Source organism: Vombatus ursinus, unplaced genomic scaffold (genome assembly GCF_900497805.2).
Source record: "Vombatus ursinus unplaced genomic scaffold, bare-nosed wombat genome assembly UNPS02015030.1, whole genome shotgun sequence".
Taxonomy (NCBI): Eukaryota; Metazoa; Chordata; class Mammalia; order Diprotodontia; family Vombatidae; genus Vombatus; species Vombatus ursinus.
Window position 1 is genome coordinate 3071870 of NW_020954808.1, and position 27908 is coordinate 3099777.

Consider the following 27908-nt stretch of genomic DNA (forward strand, 5'->3'; position numbering starts at 1 on the left):
TTGATTTGGGGTCAGTCTCTAAAATCCTTTCTATTTTTTAAAAAATATATATTTCCCCCAATTATATGAAAGGCAATTTTAACATTAATTTTTAATGTTATTTAACATGTAATAGGTTTATTTTGGGGGGGGGCATCTATTAAGTATTTACTTAAGTGCTAGGGATACAAAAACAAATATAGTCCCTGCCTATAAGGAACTTACATTCTTTTAAAAAAAAATTAAATAATATTTTTCCTCCTATTACATGTAAAGATAATTCTTAACATTCATTTAAAAAAATAATATGAGTTCCAAATTTTCTCCTTTCCTCCCTCAACTTCCTCTTTTCCCCTCCCTGACACAGTAAGCAATTCGATCTAGCTTTTACACATGTAATCATGCACTATTTTCATATCAGTCATGTTGTAAAAGAAGACGCAGACCAAAAGAAAACACACACACACACACACAAATAAAGTGACAAATAGTATGCTTTGAGCTTATTCCATCAGTTCTATCTCTGGAGGTCAATAGCATTTTTCATCACCAGTCCTTTAGAATTGTCTTGGATCATCGTATTGTTGAGAATAGCCAAGGCTATCAGAGTTGGTTACAATGTTGCTATTGCTGTGTACAATGTTCTGGTTCTGCTCACTTCACTTTACATCATTTCATGTGAGTCTTTCCAGGTTTTTCTGAAATCAGCCTGCTCATCATTTCTTTTAATACAATATTATTCCATGACAATTATATACCACAATTTGTTCAGCAGTTCCCAAACTGATAGGCATCCTCTCAATTTCCAGTTCTTTGCCACCACAAAAAGAACTGCTATAAATATTTTTGCACAAATGGGTCCTCTAAAGTCCTTTCTAGATATAAGACTGTGTTTTGAGAGCCTCTGACCTCTTTCTGCCCTCCCCCCTTCCAGATGCCTCCAGGAGAGTGGAGTGAGCTGGGGAACCACTCCCAGGGCACTGAGTTCATTCTGCTTGGTATCACAGACCTTCGAGGCCTGCAGCTCCTGCTATTCACTGTTCTCCTGCCCACTTACCTGTTGACCCTGCTGGGCAACTTGTTCATTGTGGTCCTCTCCTTGGTGGATAGCCGTCTGCAAACCCCCATGTATTATCTCCTGAGGAACTTTTCCCTGCTGGAGATGGGCTTCACCTCAGCCATCACTCCCCAGGTCCTCAGCCACCTCCTCACAGGCCATAAAACCATCTCCGCACCCAGATGCTTCTCCCAGATGGTCCTTTACTTCACCCTGGGCACTGTGGAGTTCTTCCTGTTGGCTGTAATGTCTGTGGACCGATACCTGGCTATCTGCTATCCCCTGAGGTACCCAGCCCTTATGACCAGCCAAACCTGCCTGGGGCTGGTGCTGGGCTGCTGGGCTGGAAGTTTCCTCTTCCTCTCAGGGCCTTGCATCTGGCTGCTCCTCCTGCCACTCTGTGGACCAAAGGTGCTCAATCACTTCTTCTGTGATAGCACCCCGCTGCTGGCTCTGGCATGCACCGACACCAGACTTCTGCAGCTGTCTGCCTTCTTGGTGGCTGTGTGCACCCTGGCCGGTGCCGTCACTGTGACAGTGACGTCCTACCTCTGCATCATCTGGACCCTCCTGCAGCTGTCCTCTGCCCAGAGCCGGCGCAAGGCCTTCTCCACCTGCTCCTCCCACATGCTGGTGGTCTCCATCACCTATGGCAGCTGCATCATCATGTACCTCCACCCAACCCAGACGGGACAGCTGGACCTCAACAAGGGGGTGGCCTTCTTCAACACCATTGTTGCCCCCCTGTTGAACCCTTTTGTCTACTGCCTGAGGAACAAGCTGGTGCAGCAGGTCAGCAGGGATGTGCTGGTCAAAGGAAGGGGGCCATCTAGGCACCTCAGAGTTTGACTGGGGGGCCCTGGGACCTTCTAGAGGGGTCAGAACATGGATGAAGAGGGAGATGGAAGATGATGGGGTAGGAGAAAAAGCAATGCCTTGAGAATCATAAGCCCTGTGTCTGAGGCTCAGCACTTACACTTAATAGCTCGGTGGTCTTGGACAACTCTCTTCTCTTTTCTAGGCTTCTATTTCACCCTCTGTGAAATCAAATAATTGAATAAGATGATGTCTAAGGTACCTTCCAACATAAACTTCCCATGACTCTCTTTGGGGACAAAACTTGTAAAGGAAGAGTAAGGTGAGGACAAGGAGAGAAAGAGAGACAGAGATAGACAGAGCAGTGAGAGGGGCAGGGCAGGAGATTGGAGGACAGAGAGATGATATAGATAAGAGAAACAAAGAAAATAAAAGAATATAGGGGGAAAAGTATGAGGGAAAAAAAGTGGATGAAGAGATGGAGTGGTAAAGGTAAGGGATGGAATGGAGAGATCAATAAAAGGAGAGACAGAAAGGCATGAAAGTGAGGTGGCTGGATGAGAGAAAGAGTGAGTAGAAGACAAGGTTGGGGGAGGAGGTACAGAAAAAAGGGCAAGAGAGAAAGGACAGCCAGGAGGGAACAAGTCAGCAGATGGGAGAGAGGTGAACCGCAGAATCCCAGAGGTCACCGAGGCCAAATGCTTCCTTTGACAAATTAGGTAACTGAGGTCCAGGGAGGTAAAGGGACTTCCCCGATGTCTCATAGCCAGTAAGAAGCAGAGTGGGGATATGTACCCTGGCCTCCTGAATTCTGTGCTAGTACACTGGGATACTGAATAGATGAAAGTGGTAGAATTTTGCAAATGATGACCACTACTGGGAGCCTGTAGGCTGATTATCAGGGTCACTTCTTGGAAAGGAATGGATGGATACCAAGTTACACAGCTGCTGAGAGCTGAAATGCTGGAATCACCAAAGAAGCTTCTCAACACAAACAGTATGGGCCCTAGATGCACAGAGTCCTGTACCCACCTCTCATTAGAAGGCCAAGAAAGAGGGGGCTAGTTATAACTCACAATTTCAAAGTCAAAGTAGAAGTTCTCTGTATTTCAAAAAGTCTTGAGAAGCTCGAGCTCGGAGAAGCTTGAGCACTGTTGGGGTGTGATGGGAAGCTTCATACAATGCTAACCAAAGGAGATGCAGTGCCATAGCAGAGGAAGGATGTTCAACAAAGATATGCAGTGACCACATCTTGCTTTTTGAGCTGAGTGCATCTTTTCTGCCCCTGTGTTGGCCACCTATGGGCATCTGGTCTAGCCTCAAGAAAGGACTCAACTTTATCACTTTACTCAGCAGCCAGGACTGGCCCAATCCTGAGTCCCCTGAGCCAATCAAGTCCCAAGGACAATTTTAATTTCTTTTAAGGAAAAGCCTACCTGGCTGGGGCCACTGATAGATGGTTCTGCTCCTCCAGTCTTCCTAATCATTTCTCTGTCCAGCTCACCACAGAAGCTCCACCAACCCTCTGTCTTCTTGCCTCATGTCTCACTCTCTCACTTGAGGGCCTCACCTGATTCTTCCCTGAAAAATGGAGGATGTTCACAAGTTTCCTCTTCTCCCTTTCTCATCTCAAATCCTTCTGCTATCATCTCCAACTACGTCGTCCTTTGCCCCTATCTCTAACCTACTTTGTTTCCAAGACTGATCCGTCTGGATGCGCCCTTAATACTCCCCTCTTCTCCAGCAGGTTACAACAATATGGCACCCACTGTCTCTGTTCTTTAGTCTCCCCCATTAGTGGCTCCTGCCCAGCCACCCAGAAACATTCTTGGCACTAATCCACATGTAAGAAACCCTTACTCAACACTGCCATCCCAGGAGCCATTCCTGGTGTGTCTCCTCTCTTCAGCAGAACTCCTTGACAAGGCACCAGCTCAGTGCTTCCGTTTCTTCCCTCTCCCTCTCTTCCCAATACCTGCGGTCTGGCTTTGGATCTCATCACTTAAGTGAATCTTCTCTCTCCAAAGTCCCAAGTGATATTGTAATAACCAAATCAACGGCCTCCTCTGGATTCTTATGCTAATCGGCCTCTATAGCATTTGACACTGTTGATCACCCTCTGCTCCTGTGTACTTTCCCCCTTCTTGTTTTTTGGGACCCTGTTCTCTTCCATTTCTCTGCCTGTCTATCTACCCCCTTTCACTCCCCTCAGCCAGACCTTCATCCATGCCGTGCCCAAATGCTTTGTCACCTTTTTCCCACTTATCTGATAATCTCCTGCGCTCCTATGAATTCAGTGGTCATTTCTGTGCAGACGATCCTCAGGTTGGTATATTCAGCCCTAGTATCCCTCCTCACCTTCATTTCTACACACCGTTGCCTATTGGACATTTCATCTTGATGTCCAAAAGCATCTCAGACTCAACCTGTACAAAGACCTCATTGTCTTTCCTCTGACATCTGTGTTATAGTCCAGGGCACCAACATGTTCCCAGCCATCCTTGTTTCCAGCCTAATTCATGCAGAGAGTTAACGAACTCTTTGCTCTCACTCATTCACTCTCCATTTAGCCAATCAGTCTCCAAATCATGTTGTTTTTTCCTTTATAACACCCTTCCTTCCCTGACATAGCCCCTCCCTAGTATAGTCTTCCATCACCTTAGGCCTAGCCTATTGCAATTGGCTTCAATTTATCTCATTGCATCAAAGTTCTCATTGCTTTGATCCTTCTAGAATGATTTTTCTAAAGCACAGGTCCTGGGGTGGCCAGGTGGTGCAGTGATTAGAGCGCTAGGCCTGGAGTCAGGAAGACTCATCTTCCTGAGTTCAAATCTGACTTGAGATAATTTACTAGCTGTGCGACCCTGGGAAAGTCACTTCACCCCATTTGCCTTGGTTTCCTCATGTAACAAAACACAGGTCCTATTATGTCACCCCACTACTCAACACCAGTGGATCCCATTTACCCACCTCTAGAATCAAGCATAAAGTCCCCTGTCTGACATTTGACACCCTTCACAACCTTCCTTCTTACCCATTACTCCCTTCAGCATCTTTACTGACTTTCTTGCTGTATATTCAAGGACTCTTGCTGTCTTCTTGCAGGAAAGTCCATCTGCTGACTCCTTTCATACCTGGAATAATCTGTCTGCTCACCTCTCCCTTTTTTCATAAGAAGACTAGGAAGATATGAGGAGGCCAGTTTATAAAGGCCAGAGAAGGGGATTTAATATTTGATCCTGAAAATGGTAGTGAGCCATTGAAGTTCATTGATTCAGGGGGTGGGTGAGTTGGTCAAATTTGAGCTTTAGAAAGACTGATTTGAGTAGTGGATGTACTGGTGTGCGAGGAATGGGGACCGACTAGTGAGTACTTGCAATTGTCCAGGAATGAGGGCATGAGGGCTTGTACCAGGATGGTGGCAGTGTCACAGCAGAGAAGACGGGTGGCTTAGGAGAGATATTACAAAGATAGAAATAACGTGAGTTAGCAACTTATTGGATATCAGGTATGAGAGAGACTGTAAGGAATCAAGGATGGCACCTCGATTGTAAGCCTGATCAACTGAGAGGTTGGTGCTGCTCCTGACAGTAATTGTGAAGTTATGAAGAGGAAAGGTTTTGGGTGAAAACAGAATGAGTTCAAATTTGAACCTGTTGAGTTTAAGATGTCTATGAGAAATCTAGTTTGAGATGCCTAATGGACAGCTGGAGATGCCAGACTAGAGGTCAGGAAAGAGGTTAGGGCTAAAAAATTAGATCTGAGAATTATCTGCATAGAGTTGCTAGCTGAATCCATGAAAGCTGAGGAGGTCACCATGGTAAATAGTTATGGAGGGAGAAGAGAAGATAGCCCATGACAAAGCCTTGATTAGTAGACTCAAAATTCATTATTCCCTATAAATCCACCCCCTTCCTAACTTCCCTACTTCTGATGAGGCCATCATCACCCTTCTAGTCACCCAGATTTCCAATCTCAGTCATCTTTAACTGCCCCCTCTTCTTCCCCTTACATATCCAATCAGCTGCCAAGACTTATGGCTTCCATGTCTTCAATATCTTTGCTATCTCAGCGTCATTCATGTGTCAGTCTCCTAATTCATATCACCTTCTCATTCTGTTGCAATGGTCTCTCAATGGGCATTCCTGCGTTCAGCTTCTGCCTTCTCCAACCTTCCTTCTCCCAGCTGCTAAGGTGATATTCCTGACTGGTAGAACATACTCCATTCTTCCCCTGATCAAGAAGCTTCAGTGACTTCCCCCAACCCTTAGGATGAAATATGGACCATTTGTTCCCATAGACTACCTGTGCCCAACCTGTGGTAGAGCCTTCTGAGCTCATGTTGGTCTGATCAGCCCAACAGTAGGACTGTACAGTAGGACACACTGTACCTTCACTCCAACATGGTGATGGCATATTGGTTCTCTTTGGGAATGAAGGACAAAAACCAGGATGAAATACAAATTTTTCTCTGTCTTGGAAAGCCCAGTATAAATCTACTGAAAAACAGACTGATCACCCTCATTACACTCTCTCTCTGGAGGCAAACAGAGGTTAAGTGACTCAACTAGCCCAGAATCCCACAGCTAGTAAGTGTCTAAGGCTAGACTTGAACTCAGGTCTTCCCAATTCCAGAGCCAGTGCTGTATCCATTGTGCCATTCGGCTGCCTTCTCTGTGGAAGAGAGGTTTGAGGTTGGAGAGCCTGGATTCAGGGAGACCAATTAGGAGACTTATTGCTATATTGCAAGCAAGAGAAGAGCAGGGGCTTAATGAATGCCTCTTGATTAATTCAGAGTCAAGAACTGTGAAAGATCCAAGGCATTTGGATGACTGCTAAGGAGGCATCCCTCTGATGTGTTAGAAAGGAAAGAGGAGCTTTTGTGGTCCCTCTGAATGAGGAGTCATAGGACTGCCCAGTTTGAGTCCCCTGAATCCACTGTCTCACCGAGTACTGATTTCTGAAACAGGAGGGGAATCTCTCCAAGTGACAGAAGCCTTTTCTCTCCCTTTCTACCAAGTCTACAAATTCTTTCTTCTCTACATTACTACTCTGTTGTTTGACACTTGGACTTTCTGAGTTGGTGGGACAAATCTTGACAAATCCTTATTTGTCAAGGCTTCTGTATTGGGGGTTCTTGTTCTGATGAAGGTTGAACTAACTGATCTTGAGATCCCTTCAGAGCTCTTCGGTTCTTGCATTCTCTCAATCAGACTCTGCTAGGCTCCCCAGGGCCAAAGTGGGAGCCAAGGCTGAAGGGAGCAGAGGACCAGGGACAAATGGATGTTGTCAGTCAGGAATAAACTCCATACCAGGGAGAGCCATGCTCGAGTGGGATGGGCTCCCTAAGGTCATGGATTACACTCAGCACTCTTCAGGAAGAGGGTGAATGATCACTTGTGGTGGGCAGTCCAGAATGGATGCTTGTTCAGCTATAGGTGCATACAGATGGTTGCTGAGAGTTCTTTCCAGCTCTCAATTTCTGTGACTGACTTCTCACTCACCCTGCCCTGGCATCTTCTGCTTAATCCATTCCTATGAATTCTGCCTTATTGTATGTGAGGCATAGTACATTAGAAAGAGCCTGGGACTTGGGGTCAAAACAGCAAGTTCAGGATACAAGTCTGCAGATTACCCTGGCCTCCTCCCTTCCCTGGCCACCAGTTTCCCCCTCAGTAAAAACAAGAGAACCCCACTAAGTGACTTTTAAGTCTCTTAACAAAAGGAGGCCTACGGATCCTAATTCTGCTCCTCCTCTTGTGACCTACGTTAGTTCACGTCATTCCCCTCTCTGGTCATCACTTCCATTCTCTGATTTAGGAATGGTTGATCTTCGAAGGTCCACTCCAGAGTCTAGGCGAGATAGATCTCAACGCAGAGCCTCATAGATTTTTCATTCTCCTTCATTTTTTTCCTTCCTCTTATTCCTGGAAGGAGGCTTAGAAATCATTGGTTCCCAAATGGTTCTTTTTACAGTCAATGAAAATGAGCCCAAAAGGGAGGTGAAGGAATTTGAAGGATCATAGAGTTGGTAATTCCAAGAAGCCCTCTAGTACAAGTCCTTGATAATAACAATGAGCAATCTGAGGCTTAGAGGGTGAAGAGAGTCTCCCAGGGTTACACAGATAGCAAGACAACACAGTCTTCTTATGTGTTTCCATATTAGACACTGTGGGGCACTGGTAACTCCAGCTCTTGGTAGCATTTGCTGCTTAAACCCTTCAAGTTATTTCCACAGTTGAGGATTAAGTATCTACTGGATGCAAGACCCTAAGCCATAGAGATCAATTAACTCAGACCTCTGGACTCAAGGGGCTCCCAATTTGGCTGGGGTTAGATCCAATGCAGAGAAATTCAGGAATAAAAAGAAATCCCACCTTGAAGGGGACTTGTCATCATTATCCCGGCTGCTGTGGTTCTCTGTGGAGTTTTTCAAGTGGCTGATCCTCCGCTGCCCTTCTATTCTTCTGCCTTCTAGGACTGGGAGGCTTTTGTCCACAAGCTCAGGCTTCCTTTGTATTTGTGACCCAAGCTCATCTCCTAAGAATCCAGGTTCTTCAGTCTAGTGGGCATGTCCTCCTCTCCCCCAGATATTGTTCACAGCCACTCAGAAACTGAGCCCAGGGATGGAGGGGCCACATTCTAAGAAGTATGCAGTTTCTTTGATTAATTGAAAAATGTGTGTGTATTTGTGGGTGGGAGATGAAGAACTCTGCCACTGGAGAACCTCCCTTTCTGCTGCCCTCAGCCTTCCTCCCTTCTCTACATAAGTCATGGAAGTGGTGGTTTATAGGAAATAGGTTTGTGAGAGAAAGCAGTAGGAAGCAAGTTTCATCCCCATGCATGAAAAAGGTCTTCACAATTAGAACTGTCTGGGGTAGCTAGGTGTTACAGTGGATAGAACATGGGTCCTGGAGTCAGTAGAACACTAGATGTGTGACCCTGGGCAAGTCACTTAACCCTTATTGCTTCCCTCTCCTCCCCTGCCCCCCCCAAAATAAAAACAATTAGAGCTGTCCCAAATTGCTAAGTGCCAAGGGCAGCCTCTGGAGAGTAAGGCTCTCCTTCACTGGAGATATTCAAACAAAGACTGGCTGGGGGCACTGTTGGAGACCTGTCAGAAACATTGTGGAGGGAATCCTTGGGCAGAGATGGGTTAGACTGGATGCCTGTGAGCTCCTGGCCAGCTCTGATATTCTTTGGATCTGACATTCTTTCTGTCATGGCAAGAGGGACTTCTAACCATCCTTACACGGAAGCTTTTCTTCCTTCTGCAAGAGGAAAAATGAAGCTAGAGAAGAGCCTTTTCCCTTTTCACCTTCTCAGTATAGCTCTGTGCCCAGAAGAAGCCTGAGAAGGCTCTGCTGAATCTGCCTGCTGGGTCTTTGGGGAGGTGTGACCTGCAGGTCATGTTATCTCCTAAACAAGAGGAATCCTAGGTCTTCCCAATAACTGTTTCCTTTCCTTGATGAAACTTTCTTGGTGAAATGCAAATTCCTTGTCCTTTCAGGGATCTCCTTGCCCCATTGACTCTCACTGCTTTCCAGATCTCCAAAATGCTGTTGGCCACCTTTGCGTATTAGACAGCGTCCAGAAGCTGTTAGGCATAGGAGACGATGAAGCTAAGGTCTCCATTTTCCCCTCTCCCATCCACATGCTACATAGATCTAGAGCTTCTGGGAGTCTCAGGTTTTGGAGATGCTTAGTTTCTCCCAGCGCCCTTGCCAGGGACAAGAATTTCAATCTCAGTGGCTGCAGAAGCTGGGTTCTGGGGTGGCTGGGGAGGAGCAGATCCCTGAGTCACTGGAGTCATAGTATTTACTGAGTGTCCCACTTGGGGCAGTTAAGATGGGAGCAACTTGATGACATCTAGAGCCCTGTCAGGATATGGTGATGTTGGAAAAGGATATGAGAGAAATGCGTAAGGAAGACAAGAATGAGTGAAATGTCAGGGTCTAGAGACACGGAGACAGAGACATTCAAAAGAGATATTCCATGCAACAGTTCCTGCTTTCCTGCTTCAAACAAAGACTTCCTCCATACTTAAATGTAACCAACAAAAGCCCAACACCTTTACCCCTTACCTTATGAGATATCTCCTCCCTTTCGCCTTGAAATTCCCAGAAAATAACATTCAATACAGAATGCCTGTCCTTTGCATGTCCTACTACTCCCAACCTCTTAGAGTCACTTCTCTCTCTGTCCTTGCTTCCCTAACACTCAGCTGAATCTGCCTTCTTTAAGGACAACAAAGATCTGTATCTTGCTGTATTTGGAATCCTTCCCCCAGGATTCACCTTCCAGGACCTTCCCATAGTATTTCATGCTGTTAGCCATCCTCTCTTCCTGTGTCTCTCCTTCATTTTTCTCCCTTTCTGACACTTCCTTTTTTGTTCAGTCATTTCAGGTGTGTCCAGCTCTTTGTGACCCCATTTGGGGTTTTCTTGGCAATGATACTGGAATGCTTTGCCGTTTCCTTCTCCAGCTCATTTTACAGATGAGTGAACTTAGACGAAAAGGGTAAAGTGACCTGCCCAGGGTCACATAGCTAGGAAGTATCTGAGGCCAGATTTGAACTCAGGAAGATGAGTCTTCCTGACTCCAGGCCTGGCACTCTATCCACTGTACCACCTATCAGTTTTTTCAGGACTAGCATCCATAGTTTGACCCATAGGCATTGGTGATCCCCTGAGTTCTGACCTTGCCTCTTCTCCCCCCATTTTCTATTGATTTTCTTTTCCAGTAATCTTGGATCACACAAAATGTACTGTCCTTTCTATACAGATCAATCCCAGTAGAAATTGGGCTCTTGTCTGTCTACTAAGCTTTACTTCAGCATCTCCAATGCCTTTGGGACTTCTCCTGCTGTAGACATCCCTAACTCCACACGTCCAAAGCAGAAAAGGAACAAAGCAAGACTTGGGGCAGGGCTGTACTAATGCAGTTGGAACCAGCTGCACCAGAGGGGCTTCTTAAGTTTAGGGAGTGAGTAGCTGCAGCTCAGAAGCCTGCGATGGCTGTAAATCAAGGCTTGATTCATGTTTTCTTGATTATCTACATTTAAGAAGTGATGGAGAAAAATGTTTATACTATAGATTAAACTTAAAAGAAGAGCCAGTAGGTGGCACCATAGTTCATAGAGCATCAGGCCTGGAATCAGGAAGACTCATCTTACTCAGTTCAAATCTGGCCTGAGACACTTCCTAGCTGGGGTGACCCTGGGCAAGTCACTTCACCCTGTTTGCCTCCATTCTTCATCTGTAAAAATGAGCTGGAGAAGGAAATGTCAAAGCACTCCAGTATCTCTGCCAAGAAAGCCCCAAATAAGGTCACGAAGAGTCAAACACAACTGAAAAATGACCGAACAGCAAATTTAAAAGTATATCATGGGGGCAGCTAGGTGGTGCAATGAATAGAGCTCTGGCCTTGGAGTCAGGAGGACCTGAGTTCAAATCCAGCTCAGACATTTAACACTTACTAGCTGTGTAACTCTGGGCAAGTCACTTAACCCCGATTGCCTCAGCAAAAAAAAAAAAAAAAAGAAAGAAAGAAAAAAGAAAAGTGTATTTTGGGTACAATTTGTTTTTTTGTTTGTTTTTTGAAAACTAGTTGCTAATCATTTATTAGCACACCACAGGCTAAGAGAAAATGGTCTTCAAAATCAAAGATTGGTTTTAGGACTAAGGAGGTTTGAGTTTGGATTTGTGATGGGAAACAGAGTCAAGTTCGTGATTTACCCAGTGCAGAAACTAGTCCTTCCCTGTGAGCTCTGGATTTAGAGCATAAGAAAAGAATTTGAGTTCAAATCCATGACCTCTGGTTGTTTTTGTTTTTTTTTATAAAACAACACTTAGATATATTTTTAACTTTGGACAAATGACAACTTCATGTGTCTCACTTTCTTCCTCAGAAAAATGTGTGGATTGGTATGGAATTTCTGGGCAGAGATTGGAGTTTGTATCTAGGGTGGAGGAGGGGGCTGGGAAAGCAGTCAGTGAGCCAATAAACATTTATAAAGTACTTACTAAGGGCTAGTCCTTTTTACCTCCAGAATTTCAAAGGAAGCATTCAATCCTCCCACCAATCCCCGACCCCAGCCCGAAACATTAACAACAAAAACAGCTGCTGCCTGGAAGGAGAGCATATTGTAATGGAGACAAGTGGGAAATTGCTGGACTGAGTTGACTGACCCCATCCCCCACCATTGTATAATTTTTTGGGGGGAGGTAGGGTGGGCCCTCCATCCTAGTCTAGGTTTCTGAGCAGCTGTATAACACATCTTTTGGAAGGCAGTTTTCTCTGTAATTGAGTACCTGAATTGCTGGGGAGGAGCTCGGGCTGTGAATGGGGGAAGGTTTAAATTCTGAAATAGAAACTATAACCAAGACCTTTTCAGGTTTTCAAGGCTGAAGTCCAGGGGAAGAACTGAAGTTTCTGCTCTCTCAGGAACTCAATGGAGAATCCCAATAGTCCAGACTCCGTAGGTGAGTAGCCTTAAAGGACAATTTTGTTTTCCTTATTGAATTCCTCCGATTGGGTTCAAATTTGAAGAGACGTTTGGAACTGCCTGAGGGCAGGAGCCTGATTTAGCCAATCTCTGCAGCTCTGGGTTCCACACACTGGAGGCACTTAATCCTGTGAAACTGGGTCGAGCAATTTGAAAACCAAATGTCATTTGTTTTAGACTCTGAATAAAAGCGATAAGTGTCAGAGCTTCATCTTAAGAGAAAAGAAATTCTGCTTTTGTTTGCTGGACACTAGCCTAATGAGGCCTCTACTGGGTCCCCATTTTCTGAGGGCTCTCTTCCTGCTTCTCTTTTCTGTCCCATCCTCACCTCCCATAGGCTAACATCTGCTCCCTTCTTCTGGAAACAAGTCACCACCTCTTGTTCCAGAGATCTCCAGAGATAACACCCAAGACTTTGGAATTGGGGCCCCTCCTACTTTTACAGGGCTGGTGCCAAAGTGTTCCCTCCAGAACCTTTCAAACACAAATGATAAAGTCATGTATCTTTCAAAGATCTCTTTCTATCTAGTCCTCCTCATGTTCCCTTCTGAACCTCAGAAAGTGCTGCAATGACCCACTCTTCTTTTTCTTTACTATTTGACTTTTTCTCCCAATGACTTGGATAAAGGCATACAAGGTATGGTCAGTGAACCTGGAGATGACACAAAGCTAGGAGCAGCAGCTTAACCTATTGGATGATGCAAAAGGATCAGCACATGCTAGAGAATTGGGGCAATCAAAGACACTACAGGTTCCTCAAAAGATCTGGGACTGTAAGCTCCATAAGGGTCAGCAGTGTGAAATGATAGCAAGCCTCTTGCTGCCTGGGCCTCGCTTGAGAGACCCAGCTTTCAGGAACAAGATGGAGAAAGAGCCCATGTCCTCTGCCCTTGTGAGAGCTCATGTGGACATTCTGTTCAGTGCTGTGTCCCATGCATAACAGGGACACTGATAATCTAGAGATTCCAGAAGAGGATGTTATATAAATTTTAGTGTTATTATTAACAAATTTTCCTTAGATTCTGTGAGCTTCCTAAGTGCCTTCAATCATCCCTGAGGCACCAGGGATCTCTCCCTTTGTGGTCGTGGAGCAGTGCTGTTTACTCTGACCAGATCTCCAGGCCATCTCTTAGCCTCCAGTTAGGGCACGGTGGGATAGAGGGTTCACATAGGAAAGTAAGAGTGTTGACTCCTTGGCGCCCCCCCCATTCCAGTTAAGGTGCCTGTCCCCTCTGATCTCTGGAAGCAGAGTTGACACAAGAAGCCAAAATCTGTACTCCAGAGGGAGGAGCTCTCTATTTGTCCTCCCTCCCTCCTGAGCAGACCCAGGCTGGGATCTGGAATCTCTGACATCCCCATTCCTGCCTCACCTCCTGTTGTGATTATCCATCAGCCCTTGGAACAGAAAGGAAAACCCTGGCTCTCAGACTTCAATGCTCGATTTCCCACCCTCATCCTAATACTATTTCTCACTGTAGCTCATTTATCAAACCTTTACCCAGAGCCCAGGAAGAAAAAGAATGAGGGTATGTTGGGGTTTTGAGGGTATGTTTATGCTTATGTATGTGTTTGTATATACAGTGTAGGTCTGTGCATATGTGACTAGGCACCAAGAGATCTGAGTTCCATTTCCAAACTTGCCTCACTATGTGACGTTGGGCAAGTCCTGTCTTCTTTCTGGGCCTCATTTTCTCCATCTATAAAAAGGCTTAACGCCTTCAGCACCACTTCTTTTTTTTTTTGCTAGGCAATGGGGTTAAGTGACTTGCTCAGGGTCACACAGCTAGTAAGTGTTATGTGTCTGAGGCCAGATTTGAACACAGGCCCTCCTGAATCCAGGACCAATGCTCTATCCACTGCGCCACCTAACTGCCCCAGTACCACTTCTTTATAAGACTCCAATGAGGTCTTGGCTAGAGAAGCATAAAGTTTTTTTTTATTTTAATTTTTTTTATTAATTTATTTTGATTTATCAACGATCACTTCCATATTTTTTTTTTGTTTTTTTGTTTGTTTTTTAGGCAATTGGGGTTAAGTGACTTGCCCAGGTCACATAGCTGATAAGTGTCAAGTGTTTGATCTGAGGCCGGATTTGAACTCAGGTCCTCCTGACTTCAGGGCCAGTGCTCTATCCACTGTGCCACCTAGTTGCCCCATTCCATATGTTTTTGAGTTTAAAATTTTTCTCCCTCTTCCTTCCCACCACCCTCCCCAAGATGGGGAACAATCTGATATAGGCTATACATATACATTCCTATTAAACATATTTTCACATTAGTAATGTTGTAAGTAAAAGTTACAACCAATAGGAGGAACCACCAGAAAGAGGAAACAAAACTCAACAGAAGAGAAAAAAAATAGCAATTCAACTTCCACATTTGTTTCTTTGGATGTAGATAGCATTTTCCATCACTAGGTCTTTGGAGATATCTTAGATCCTTGTATGCTGGGAAGGGTTAAGTTTATCATTATTAGTCCACACAACGTTGCTGTTACTGTGTACAACGTTCTCCTGGTTCTGCTCACTTCACTCAGCATCAGACCATACAAGTCTTTCCAGGTTTTTCTGAAGTCAGCCTGTTCATCATTTGTCATAGCACAATGGTATTCCATTACATTCATATACCACAACTTGCTCAGCCATTCCCCAATTGATGGGAATCCTCTCAATTTCCAATTCTTTGCAACCACAAAAAGAGCTGCTATGAATATTTTTGTACATGTGGGTCCTTTTCCCATTTGTATGATCTCTTTGGGATATAGTCCTAGAAGTGCTATTGCTGGGTCAAAGGGTATGCACATTTTTATAGCCCTTTGGGCATAGTTCCAAATTGCTCTCCAAAATGATTGTATCATTTCACAACTCCACCAACAATGCATTAGTGTTCCAATTTTCCCACATCTTCTCCAACATTTATCATTTTCCAGTTTTGTCATGTTGGTCAATCTGACAGGTGTGATGTGATACCTCAGAGTTGTTTTGATTTGCATTTTAGAGAAGCATAAAGTTAAAGGTGATGTGCTTATTAGGGGTGGGGGCAATAATCATTACCTTGAGCACTATTATTTAAAGAAGAAGAGAGCCCAGCACTCAGTGGATTAGGGGTGACAGTCAATGACCTTTGCTAGCTTGAACAGGAAAGGAACCGAGAGTGAATCCCTGAAGGCATGTGCACACCTCTAAAGGTCTAATCTCTTGTCCAACGGAGGTATGCAGGACCCAGGTGTCCATACCTCCTTACAGACAAATTAACTTTGGATGCTTAAAAAAATCATACAGTGGTGGCACAGAGTAGTACAGCCAAGAATCCCCATCTCCATCTTTCCTCCATCCTATCCTTATAAGTCTTATAAAAGAGAAGAAAATCCAGACATTGGGTCAGCAACAAGTCCTCTGGGCTCTGGATGTCCAGGAAATGCCTTTGATGCTAGGAATCCTCTGGTCGACTTTCACTTGGAGAGTTAGAGAAATTAGAAGTTGAGAACTCTAGTATCTCTTAGTGAATTTTGACTTCTGCATTGGTGTTTAGGTTAGATTTAGAGTAAGAACGCAAAAGGAACAGGTAAACATAAGGTCTACTGGATATCCATTTTACTTAGCACTGGAGACCTAGACAGGTGGGAAAGTGTAGGAAAAAGATCCCTGGTCTGGGAACCCGGAGCCAGACTGAGGCAGAGAGTCTGGTTCTGTCTTTTCTACAGGCTGCGTGCATGTTTGTCCTTTGTTCTTGAAGAGGACCATGACATCGGGGAGATGATGATATGACTTGGCAATTGACTTTGATTTGAGTAAGGTGTACAATCCTGGGAAAGTCCTCCCCTCTCTCATGGCATCAGTCCCTTCATCTGTATGATAAGGAAGGGAAGGAGGCACTGATTCATGTTATCTAAGGGATTTTATGACTCTCAGAAATAACCCAGGGCAACTTACCTCTTCATTTGTCAGATGGGTGAGCTGAAGGCCACGGAAGGTAAGTGAATTGGTGGAGGACACACAGCTGATAACTTGATTGAAACAAGATTTCTGTCTCCAGCCCCAGCATCCTCTGTAATATTCCTCTGCCTCCCTATGACTTGCAATTAGACATGGTTTGGAACTAGGGCTGCCAATTCCAAAGTTCATGATTTACTCAGGACCAAGGACAGCGGTGTCCTGGAACCTGATGGAATCAGCTCCTCCAGAGCGAATGGTTAAATTTGTAGGATGAGCATTTACGTGTCACAGCCACTGCAAGGCTACAGATTAGAGCTTAATGTATCGTTTTCTTGTTGAATAGAAAAAGGACTGTTTCCTGCTCAGTCCCTTCGAAGATCCCTGCTGTGGATTTCTGATCCAACTGGGTCTTTCTGAGGGTAAGCTTCTGCTCCTGCGCCTCTTGTGGCTTTGCAGGATGCAGCTGCCTTTGTTATATCCCTGGACATGTTGTGACACCGCTGGCTGGTTTGTTTGTGTCTATACTGGTTTTTTTGATGGCTCCCTTTCCCATGAACTTCTGGCTAATTTAATGTGTTGTTCTGGTGTGGAAGAAGTCATTTGCTACAGTTTCTTATTGGCTTTCTTGATCATTCTTCTGTCTGCTGTGACTTTGAGATTTTTGCCGGAGAAGTATATGGGAGATGGGTGATCTTCCTCCAGTCAGGCCCCTGTCTTGACCAGAAATCTTCTATAATGTCAGATTGTGATGAAAAGAGACTTCTAGTCTGCAACGGGTCTCTCCAGCCTGTGGAAAAAGTCCCTCACACTCTGGGATTTTTGTGGAAACTTAGGTTTTCCTTTTGAAATAAGACGTTTGATTTTCTTGTTCTTTTTCTTTTTTTTTTAATTAGTCAATGATGAAACCCAGCCTCTGTGTGGGTGGGCCCAGAGTAGAAGGGCTCCTTGCTGAGACATGAGGCTGGTGAAATGCCCCAGTCCCCTTTGGCGTCTGTGTCAGTTTTGTTGTAACCTTTGGTACCTGACTGAGCTCTTTGTATTAGAAGGAGAGAATGAGGGTGGGGTGGCCAGCCCACCTGATGTCACTGGATCAATGTTTCTGTACAAGTGACAAGCCCAATCAGATACCTTACTGGAATCTGACAACAGTCCTGTGAGATGAGTACTAGAGGTGTTATTGACCCCATTTTAGAGATGAGGAAACTGAGGCTCAGAGGGATGAAAGAGACAGAACTTGAAACCAGATCTCCTGATTATTGGTTCTTGGCTAAGTTTATGGAAGTTAATTTGCAACCAGTTGTGCAAATCTGTTTTGGAGACTCTGGGCCATTTTACTATTCCTAATGAAGAGGAACTCCAGTGGTTAACAATCAATTCTGGGAATTATAACACCCTTCCATAACTCCAGGGGAAGGAGCTTATGCTTCATATGCTTAATCCTACCTGTGTGTCTATTGACAAGTCAGGTCACCCCCTGGTCCTCAGTTTCCCCATCTATGAAATGAAGGAGGTGTCCTAGCTTGTGTATACAATCCTGCTTTCCCAGCATAGCACCAGGGGTGGCTTCTGAGGTTCCTTCCAGCTTTACGTCTATGATCTGTGTCAGGAATCATAGCTGTGTGGCCTGGACAAGTCTCTTGTCTCCTGTAGGCCCATTTTCCCCATTTGTAAGAAGAAAGACTTGGACTACATGGCATGTGAAGGTCTCATGTTTTCCTCCTATAACCCCAGGACTGGGTTAGCCAAAGGGCACTATTGCATGAGTGATGAGCCAGGCCCCCCCTTCTTCTCCTCTTCCTCTCCCCTCTCTTTTCCTCTTCTCTCTCTCTCTCTCTCTCTCTCTCTCTCTCTCTCTCTCTCTCTCTCATTGGGAGGATGATAGGCTTAAAATCAGAAGGGTCTTTTAAGGTCATCTTGTCCAATCTCATTTTGAGACACAGAGAAGAGAAATTAGTTGCCTAGTGTCACATAGATGCCCTTTCGCATGCTCCAGCCTCCTTCCCCCAACTTCCCTCATTTCAGTCTGTGCCAAAGGATAGACTAAGCCACCTATTCTTTATCTACCAGTGTTATTCATGAAAACAGACTACCAAATCTGAAATAGTTTCAGGAAGAAATTTATTAAGTCATTTGGTAGAAGACAGTGAGCCAGAAGAGTTGTATTTCCCTCTCATCCAGACTCTGGAAGGTTTACATTATATAGAATTTTGACAAGAGCACTGTACACATTTCACATGTGCACAATTCAATGATCTTTCCAAGAGTTAACTTGTAAAGCAAGGTAGACTGAGATGTATATGAGTAAATATAAACATTCAGTAAAATTTGCACAAATCCAAAACACAAAAGGAACCCAAGACACAAGCTTGAGTGACCCCACCCCCCACCCCCCAGGCCCATGCAGAGAACCCAAAACAAGATGCTTTGGGAGGAGCCAGGACCTGGGGACTCCAATCCCTTGTAGCCAATTTCTGCCATTCCTAGAGTTACTGAGGTCAGGGCGACATTCTGGGTTCAAACAATATCTAGTTTTAACAAAATAATAATTAATCTTTTCTGAACAATATAATAAAACATTTCACATACCAGCCATGGATCTCTGACATCTGTTGTGTCTTTGGCTTTCCTGGAAGAGGCTGCTGAGCACAAAATGACACATCAGTAGCCAGCAGCGCAGTCTAGAGGACTTGCCCTGGATTGACAGTCAGGAGACCATCCAGGCCTTATCTCTGGCAAGGACTAATCCTGTCACCTTAGGCTAGTCTCTCTTTCACAGGAGGCTCAGTTGCCCTGGTGAGAGGTGCTGTTGTTCAGCAGGAAGAGAGCTAGATCGAGGGTCTGGGGATGTGCACCAGAATCCCAGTTCTACCCCTGTGACCTTGGGCAATTCGCCTAAGCTCTCTGAGCCTCAATTTCCCTAACTATAAAATGAGGACATTGGAATACATGATAAGGTTCTATCAGGGCAGCTAGGGGGAGCCATGGTGGATAGAGCGCTGGGCCTGAAGTCAGGCTGACTCATCTTCCAGAGTTCAAATCTGGCCTCAGACACTTCCTAGCTGAGTGACTCTGGGCAAGTCACTTTACCCTGTTTGCCTCATTTTCCTCATCTGTCAAATGAGCTGGAGAAGGAAATGGCAAACCACGCCAGGATCTCTGCCAAGAAAACCCCAAATGGGATCGTGAAGAGTCTGACATGACTGAACAACAATCAGGTCCCTGCTCCCTCTTAATATTCATCATATCTCCCATTTATCAAACCTTTACCCAGAGTCCAGGCCCTGGACAGGCAGGGGTGGGGAGACTGCAGCCTTGAGGCCACATGTGGCCCTCTAGGTCCTCAAGTGAGGCCCTATGACTGAATCCAACCTTCACAGAACAAATCTCCTTCATAAAAGAATTTGTTCTGTAAAACTTGGACTCAGTCAAAAGGCCACCCCCGAGGACCCAGAAGACCACATGTGGCCTCGAGGTTGCAGATTCTCCACCCCTGGTCCAGAGAGTAAAACAATAAGGGACCATGTCCCTGTATTTATGTGTGTGTGTGTGTGTGTGTCTGTCTGTCTGTCTGCACGCGCACGCATGTTTGTATATATGGGTATGTGTGTGTGTATGTGGCTAGGCATCAGAGCCCTTGTCCCATTCCCAAACCTTTCTTACTGTATGATCTAGGACAAATCTTGTCCCATTTCTGGGCTTCATCTTCTCTATCTGTTAAAAGGGTTAATACCTTCACTGCTTCCTTTGGAGAATTGTTTGTGAGACTCAAATCTTAGATGGAGCTCTTCTCCATCTTTTCTCTATCCTCCCCTCCCCCAAGTCTTCTAAGACAGAAGAGAATCCAGGCAACAAGTCCTATGGAATCTAGATGTCTGGGAAATGCCTTTGGAGGTAGGAGGGCTCCTCTGGCCAGCTTTCACCTGGAGAGTTGCAGAAGGTGGAATCATAGGGTATAGAAGGTCATTTAACTTCAGGGCTGGGAAGGACCTCAGAGCCTAGAGGATAGCACTGTTAAGGGCAGGGGTCATAGGTGAGCTGAGGGTTGCAGCCCAGGGCAGGGGCTACATAGGGCCAGTCTCAGGGCACTGTGGGCAAGGGTCCCACACAGGTACCAGGGCTGGCCCACCATCACTCAGGAAGCCATGGGGGACACTGTGTGTAGGGGTCAACGACACAGACTATTAGCTCCAGCAGTTTTGGAAACCAGAGACAGAGTCAAGAAACATTTATGAAGTACCTGCTATGATCTAAGTGCTGGGAATACAAAGAAAGGTAAAAGACAATACCTGCCCTCAAGGAGGTCACAGTCTAATCTGGGAGACAACATGCAAACAACTCTGTACAAGCAGGATATGGTCAAGGTAAGTTGGAGGTAAGGAATGTAGGAGAGGCTCTAGAATTAAGAGGGATTGGGAAAGGTTTTCTGTAGAGGGGACTGTCCCCCCCACTCCCATGGGATTCATTTCCTCTGGTGCTGGCTGACTGAATCCACAATCCCCCTCCTTCTTTTTCCATCCCCCAGGCTAATCCTACCTCTTCATTTGGCAAATGAGCGAACTAAAGGCCACAGAGGGCAAATGACGTGGCCAAGGACACACACTTAGTAAGTTGATTGAAACCAGACTTCTGGCTTCAGCTCCAGGACTCTTTCTGCCTCTTATATTCCTCTCTCTTTATGACTTGCAATTAGAAATGGCTCAAAGCTAGGACGGACTGGGGTAGGTGTTGGAGAACCTGCCAGTTCCAAGGTTCATGATTCACTCTGGACCAGGGACAGGGGTATGCTGCTGGCCTCACCAGAGGGGACTGTTACAGTGTGAAAGTGATTATTTACATATCAGACTCTACAGAGGCTACAATTAGTGCTTAATTTGTTGTTTACTTGATTGTCTAGACAAAAAGAATGATGGAGAAAATGTTAAAAAAATGCAAATTAAAAAGCATGGATTATACTTTTTTTTTTTTTGAGTGGGGGTTGTGAACCATTTACCAGCACATCTCAGGCTAGATACTTACTAGCTCTGTGACCCTGGGCAAGTCACTTAACCCTGTTTGCCTCAACTTCCCCATCTGTAAAATGAGCTGGAGAAAGAAATGGCAAACCACTCCAGTATCTCTGCCAAGAAAACCCCAAATGGGCTTATGGAGAATCAGACACAACTGAAAAATAACTTAACAACAACAAATCAGACTGGGGGAAATACTTAAAATTAAGATTGATTTTGGCAATGAATAGGTTATAGGGTTTGGGTTTAAGGTGGGGGATAAGGTCAATTGTATGGTTTATCCAGTGCAGGAACTCAAGTCCTTCCCTGTGAGTCCCCATTGGAAGTTTGAGAATCTGGGTTCAAATCCCAGCCCTCTCTATAGGACTTAAAAATAAAGCCTTTGGACATATGACAACCTTGCTGGTCATCACTTTCTTTCTTGGGAGAATATAGGGATGAATGTAAATGAGCTCTTTGGCTTCTCCCAGCTCTAAGTCTCTGAGCTTGGGGGAGATGTCATGGAAATAGGTGTTTCCTGGATGAAGGGAAATCTGCCTTTCCCTTTTCCTTAAAATATAGGGTAGCACTAGGTAGACTTGGGAAGTTTACTGTAAGATCTCAGTTCTGAGTGAAATCAGGGCAGAGATTAAAGTCTGGGTCTTGGGAGGAGGCAGGGTGTCTGAGCAGGCTATTAGAGAATGGAGATATTTACAGAGTGCTTACCAAGGCCCAGATTCTCTGCCTAAAGCTAGAATTACAAAAAAGCTTTCTGTCCTCCGTCCAATCCCCATCCAATCTTTGGTCTTAAACTATTACAACAATAATAAAAACAGGACCAGTGGCTCCTGGAGAATATTCTAATGGAGGAAGCCACATCTAGGCAGAATAGATTTGACCTCACATCTACCCTATCAGAAGTCTGAGGGTATGTCCATCCTAGGGCTCACTTTCTGAGTATCTGTGAACCTCAAGCGGGCAACAACTTCCCTGTGTACTTGATTGACTGCGGAGGAACTTAGACTGGGAATAGTCAGAGGTTTGATTCAGAAGCAGTCAGATTCTGTAACCAAGACCTTCCCAGGTAGGTAAGGCTGAAGTCCAAGGGAAGATCTGAAATTTGACGTCTCAGAAACCCAGTGGAGAGTTCCAAGAGTCCAGACTCTAATGGTAACCTTCTGGGGAAATTTTATTTTTCTTATTAATTCCTCTGCATTGGGTACTGACAGGAGGGCCATGTTGGGAGCTGCCTGAGGACAGGAGCCTGATTAAGGTAGGTGCTCAATTCTGCTCATGAAATTAATTGGATGGATTTGGAAACCAGAGGACTTTGAGCATAGACACTCTGAATAAACACTGCAGGGACCAGAGCCCCCTCTCACAGGGGGCCAGAAACTGCTTGTGCTCACTGGAAACTGGTCTCTGAGAGGGCAGAGGGTTTGCTTCTCGATTCTCTTTACCATCCCAAAGGCTTTCACATAGACTAGAATCTGGTAGCTTGTTAACCTCCAAGACTGGGGAGTTGGGGAAGCTCCTGTTTTGAAAGGGAAAGTGCCAAAGATTTCCAACAGCCAAATGATGAGGTCATCATGTATCTTTCAAAGCAGTGTCTCCATCAAAACTTCCTTCTGGACTAAAAAAAAAAAATACCTCAATTTGTATGTCTGTGTTTCTAGTTGACCTTTCTTCTGTTCCCCCTCTATGCATTAAAAAAAAAAAATCTATAATTTCTGTGTGTTTTTCATTGGACTTTCTGACATTTTATTCTGTAGCTTAAAAAATGCTTCAATTTCCATGGCTATTTCTTCCTGAAATTGCTTTTGTACCTAAAAGAATACTGCAATTTCTATGGCTACATTTCTCTCCGGATTTCCTTCTGTAGCTTAAAAAAAAACTCACTTTCTCTGGCCCTGTTTCTACTTAAAATTCCTTCAGTTCCCTTCTATATTAAAAGAATCCTTCAATTTCTCCAGCAGTGTTTCTATAGACTTTTTTCTGTTCCCTTCCCTATCTAAAAAGAATGTTTTAGTTTCTCTGGCTGTGTTTTTATCTGGATATCCTTCTGTTCCCATCTCTCCCTAAAGTAACGCTTCAATTTCTCTGACTGTGTTTCTATCTTGACATCTTTCAGTTCCTTCCTGTACCTAAAAAAGTGCCTCTATTTTGATGGCTGTCTTTCTCCCTGAACTGTTCACTTCCTGTACTAAAAGAATGTTAGAATTTTTATGGCAGTATTTCTTTCTGGACATTCTGTTCTGTTTTGTACCTTCAAAAAATGCTTCACTGACTTCTCTTCTTTTATTGTCTCGTTTGATTTTTTTCTCTCCAATTTGGACAAAGACAAACATGGTATGCTCAATGAACTAGCAGATGACACAGTGCTGAGATTATAGCTAATATACTAGATGACAGACTCAGGATCCAAAAGGATCAGCATGTGCTAGAGAAATGAATAAAATTCAACAGAGGGTCAAAGACAGCAAGTGTTCCTCAAAATATCTGGGACTGCAAGCTCAATAGAAGTCATCAGTCATCAGTGAAAAGACCCCAAAAAAGCTACTGCTGCCTGGGCGTGCATGGCAGGGGCACACCTTCCTTCCAAGCAGATGGCAGCAATAGAGCCCGTGTCCTCTACCCTCCTCAGAGCCCATCTGGATATTGTGTTCAGTTCTGGGCTCTGTGCATAAAAAAGACAGCCATTAGCTGGAGTGTCCAGAAGGGGGCAGCCAGGATGCTGAAGGGCTTTGATGCCCTGTCCTGTGAGGATTGTTTGAAGAAGCAGTGATTTAGAGTTTTGAGAAAAGATTTATAAGGAAATAAGTTTCCTCAAGTGGGAAAAGGGATCCTAATAGCACCTACCTCCCCAGGCTGAGATAATGTCTGAAAAGGACTTAGCACATAATGGGCACATAGTTTGTGCTTAACAAATGCTCCTTCCATCCCTGCCTTCCCTTCAGTGTGTTTTACTGAATCTTCATTCATGTAATGACAGCTTAATGTGGGTGTCTTGGGGTTCTTTCTTGTGTCCTCTCTTTCCCCCCTATGTTTCCTCCCTTAGGTGATCTAGCATATAGCCTGCCAGCTAGAACAATCTGTTGGTTACTTTGCTGATGTAGCAACCTGCTCTATCACTCAACACACAAATCACCGGGTTATTAATTCAGCAAGAATAAATGCCAAAATAGGCTTCCTGGGACAGAATGGTCATGACAAATATTCCATACTCTGTTTCCCCTTGGGACTTACCTTCACACTATGTCTCTTTGGTGCCCTAAGATCCAGAAGTTGATGGGAGGAGGAGGAGCTGTAAACTGGAGACAAACTCAGATTCAGATGGGTGTCTCGTGGAAAAACAACCATCCTTCCCCAGAATACATGGAAAATGCCAAATAAACAGTATTTATTGTTAATGTAGCCTGTGACCTCGAGAAGACCCTGAAACTGACATTGATTCCTCATCTGTAAAATAAGGATACCTTTTCTCCTGGTTTTGGTCGTTCACAAGAACAAATCCTCAAATCTAAAAGAATTTTAGAAAGAAACTTACTAGGTCATTTGATCAAGGAGAGGTAGCTAGAAAGGGTATGACTCCCTCTCATCTAGGCTCTGGAAAGTTTACATCTATAGGATTTAGACAAGGGTACTGGCATGAATGTGCAAAGAGGTCACTTGAAAGCAAGGTAGATTGAGATGGATATCAGTGAGAGAAATGATTATTAATAACCAATGATATGGAAAGATTCAGATTTCCCTCTTTTTCTATTATCCTCATTTCAAGACCTCAGTCTTTGAAGGTTGAGCTAACTTTCTCCTCTGATTGCCACTCTCAGGAATACTTCTCTTCCAAAAGAGCAGATAAGCCATGAGCCCGCCACCCTGATTGTCTTTGGTCTAAGAGAGAGATGGCCAAATGACCATCCTTTTATTAAAATGCTGGCATTATTAATAAGATGATTAAATCACCCAGAAATTATTTCCCTCAAACCTTTTAAAATATCACATCAGTAAATAGACACATTAATAAAATTTTGGCAAAACCAAAACATAAGCTTGAGTGGACCCAAAAGAAGACCTGGTTGAGTGGGGTGGATCCAGGATGTGAGGGAACCTAAAATTGTTTGTCACCATCTCCTGCATTTCCAGGAGTTACTGAAATCAGGGAGATATTCTGGGTTCAAACAATTTCTAGTCACATAAAATTAGATTTAAACAGTATAATAATTAATATATTTTCCAAATGATATAATAAGGCATTTTTCCATAGTACCTTGATCATGGGATTGTTAACCTCATAATATGAAGGAATATATTTGGCAAAACTTAAAAGCCCCATAAACATATCAGATATTATTTCTTGTGATTAATTAATACCAATGAGTTCAAACTGCCAAGAAGTAGACTAAGAGTTCATCTCTTGGAATATACTCAAACATACATAGATGCATATATACACATATTAATGTCTGTGTATTACATATGCATACACACATAGATATATACATGTATCTACACATAGGTAGCTATACAGAGAGATATACAGACATATATGGACATCTATTTCCACACATATATAGAGAGTAATATATCTGTATCTACATATCACTTTATGTTTCATGCACAAGTCTACCATGCCAGGAAAAATATTTTTTAATCTAATGTCATTCTTCATGAAAGCAATTTTAGCTTACTGAAAACCATTCAAACTAGCATGATTTATCCAACCCATACGTCATGCCCTCAGACATATCCATCTACTCAAGAATATTTGTGGTAACATTTATAGTAATCTTGAACAAAATAAAATATGTTAAAATACATTTTTGGGTTAAAATTCCCAAATAACAGTCATTACTCTGTTTTGCCCATGATAGACAAATAGATTCTTAAAGCATTTATTAAATGCCAGGAATTGGGACTAAAAATACTTTACCTGGAGAATAAATATATAAGCACAAAGAACATTCCTAGCGCTTAAGGAACTTACATTCTGAAAAAAGGAGTCCACACACAAAAAGGTTGCTGAAATATTGGGGTGGGGGAGTGTCCATATCAGAGTAAGGAGGAGAAGTACGCAGGGGTGTCCAGGTTTGAAGTAATCATTGCCGGTGTGGATGCTTCCTTAAATAGAAGTCCTAGGGAAGAACTCACCAGGTAGAAGACATGGGGGTCATAAGGGTAGGGGCACACTGCTACTGTGAGAAGGCCACTGGGGCAGAGGTTGAGAAGGAGTCCTGGGAGTCTTGTTCTGAGCTCATTTTGAAGTGTCCAATGCCCTCAAATGTTCTGGACCTCCTCTCTCTGACAAATAAATATGCCCTTCTGAATGGAAAGAAGGACAGTGATTCTGGGTGGATCATGTAACAGTCCATTGAGGGAATGGCCAATACAATGATTTTTTTTAAAAGAGAGAATAACCTTGTCCAAAGATTGGATTCTACTTTTATCCCATTTCCCTTAAAAAAAAAGAGACATATGTTCTTGGCCTTCTAAATACTTTCAAACAGAGAAAAGTCTGTTAGACTATGAAAGATATTATTTCTCCATATTTCTAGAGATACTAAAAAGAAGTTTTCAGAAAATTGTTCTGCCAGATGCTGCTTTCCTCTGAGTACCATTTGCAGTCACATCACTTCATCCCTAGTTTCCACTCTCAAAGCTCAGAACATTTGTACTTTATATTAGACATATATCAGACATTTGTACTTTATATTACTGTTTTTCAGATTTGGAGTCCAAGATCATGACCAAGAATGAGCCAGAGGAGGAATCTCCCCATAGAGTGAAGATTGAAAGACTCAGCATTGTTGATGATTGCTCCTCTATTTGTGGGGAATGGGGTGAAAGTGAGAGCCAGGTAAAAAGTGAGGAAGTAAAACAGGAGAGTGATGTAAGAAAAATCACCAAACGCCAGAAGATTCAAACTAGAGACAAATGTTATAAATATAAGGAATGTGGGAAAGTCTTCCCTCCATATCCAAACTTTTCTGAACATCAGAAAGTCCATGCTCTTGAGAAGGCTTATAAATGTAATCAGTGTGGGCAAACATTTACTCACAAGTCAAGACTTATTCGACACCAGAGAATTCATGCTAGAAAGAAGTGCTATAAAGGTAATGACTGTGGGAAAGCTTTTAGTCAGACCTTAACCCATGCTTCACATCAGATGATTCATAATGAAGAGAAACCATATAAATGTAGTGAATGTGGGAGATCCTGTCCCAAAAACTCAATTCTTATTAGGCACCAGAGAATTCATACTGGAGAAAAGCCTTATAAATGTAAAGAGTGTGGAAAAGCCTTTACTGAGGTGTCAAAACTTAATATACATCAGAGGATTCATACTGGAGAGAAGCCTTATGAGTGTAATGATTGTGGGAAAGCCTTCAATAGAAGTTCATCCCTTGTTAGGCATCAGAAAATTCATACTGGAGAGAAGCCGTATAAATGTGACAAGTGTGAAAAAGCCTTTACTGAGAGCTCAAACCTTATTTTACATCAGATGGTTCATACTGGAGAGAAGCCTTATACATGTAATCAGTGTGGGGAAGCCTACACTAAAAACTCAAACCTTGTTAGGCACAAAAGAATTCATACTGGAGAGAAGCCTTATAAATGTGAGGAGTGTGGGAA

General features: G+C 43.8%; 2 protein-coding genes across 2 annotated transcripts in view; both read left to right on the forward strand.

Moving 5' to 3' along the window:
- Nucleotides 1-27908, forward strand: part of LOC114030978 (zinc finger protein 2 homolog) — a 252552-nt gene that overhangs the window by 223826 nt on the left and 818 nt on the right. Inside the window, exons 6-7 of the mRNA XM_027845949.1 lie at nt 12249-12336; nt 27002-27908. The exon at nt 27002-27908 is cut by the window's right edge and continues 818 nt beyond it. Of these exons, the coding sequence (XP_027701750.1) occupies nt 12306-12336; nt 27002-27908 (938 nt within the window). The 5' untranslated portion in view covers nt 12249-12305. The remainder of the gene's footprint in view (nt 1-12248; nt 12337-27001) is intronic.
- Nucleotides 914-1918, forward strand: LOC114030981 (olfactory receptor 49-like). Its single transcript, XM_027845952.1, has one exon. The coding sequence runs from the start codon at nt 914-916 to the stop codon at nt 1883-1885; it is 972 nt and encodes a 323-aa protein (XP_027701753.1). The 3' UTR covers nt 1886-1918.

Coding starts and splice junctions, on each gene's coding strand:
- LOC114030981 (XM_027845952.1), top strand. CDS start 914: ATGCCTCCAGGAGAGTGGAGTGAGCTGGGGAACCACTCCCAGGGCACT.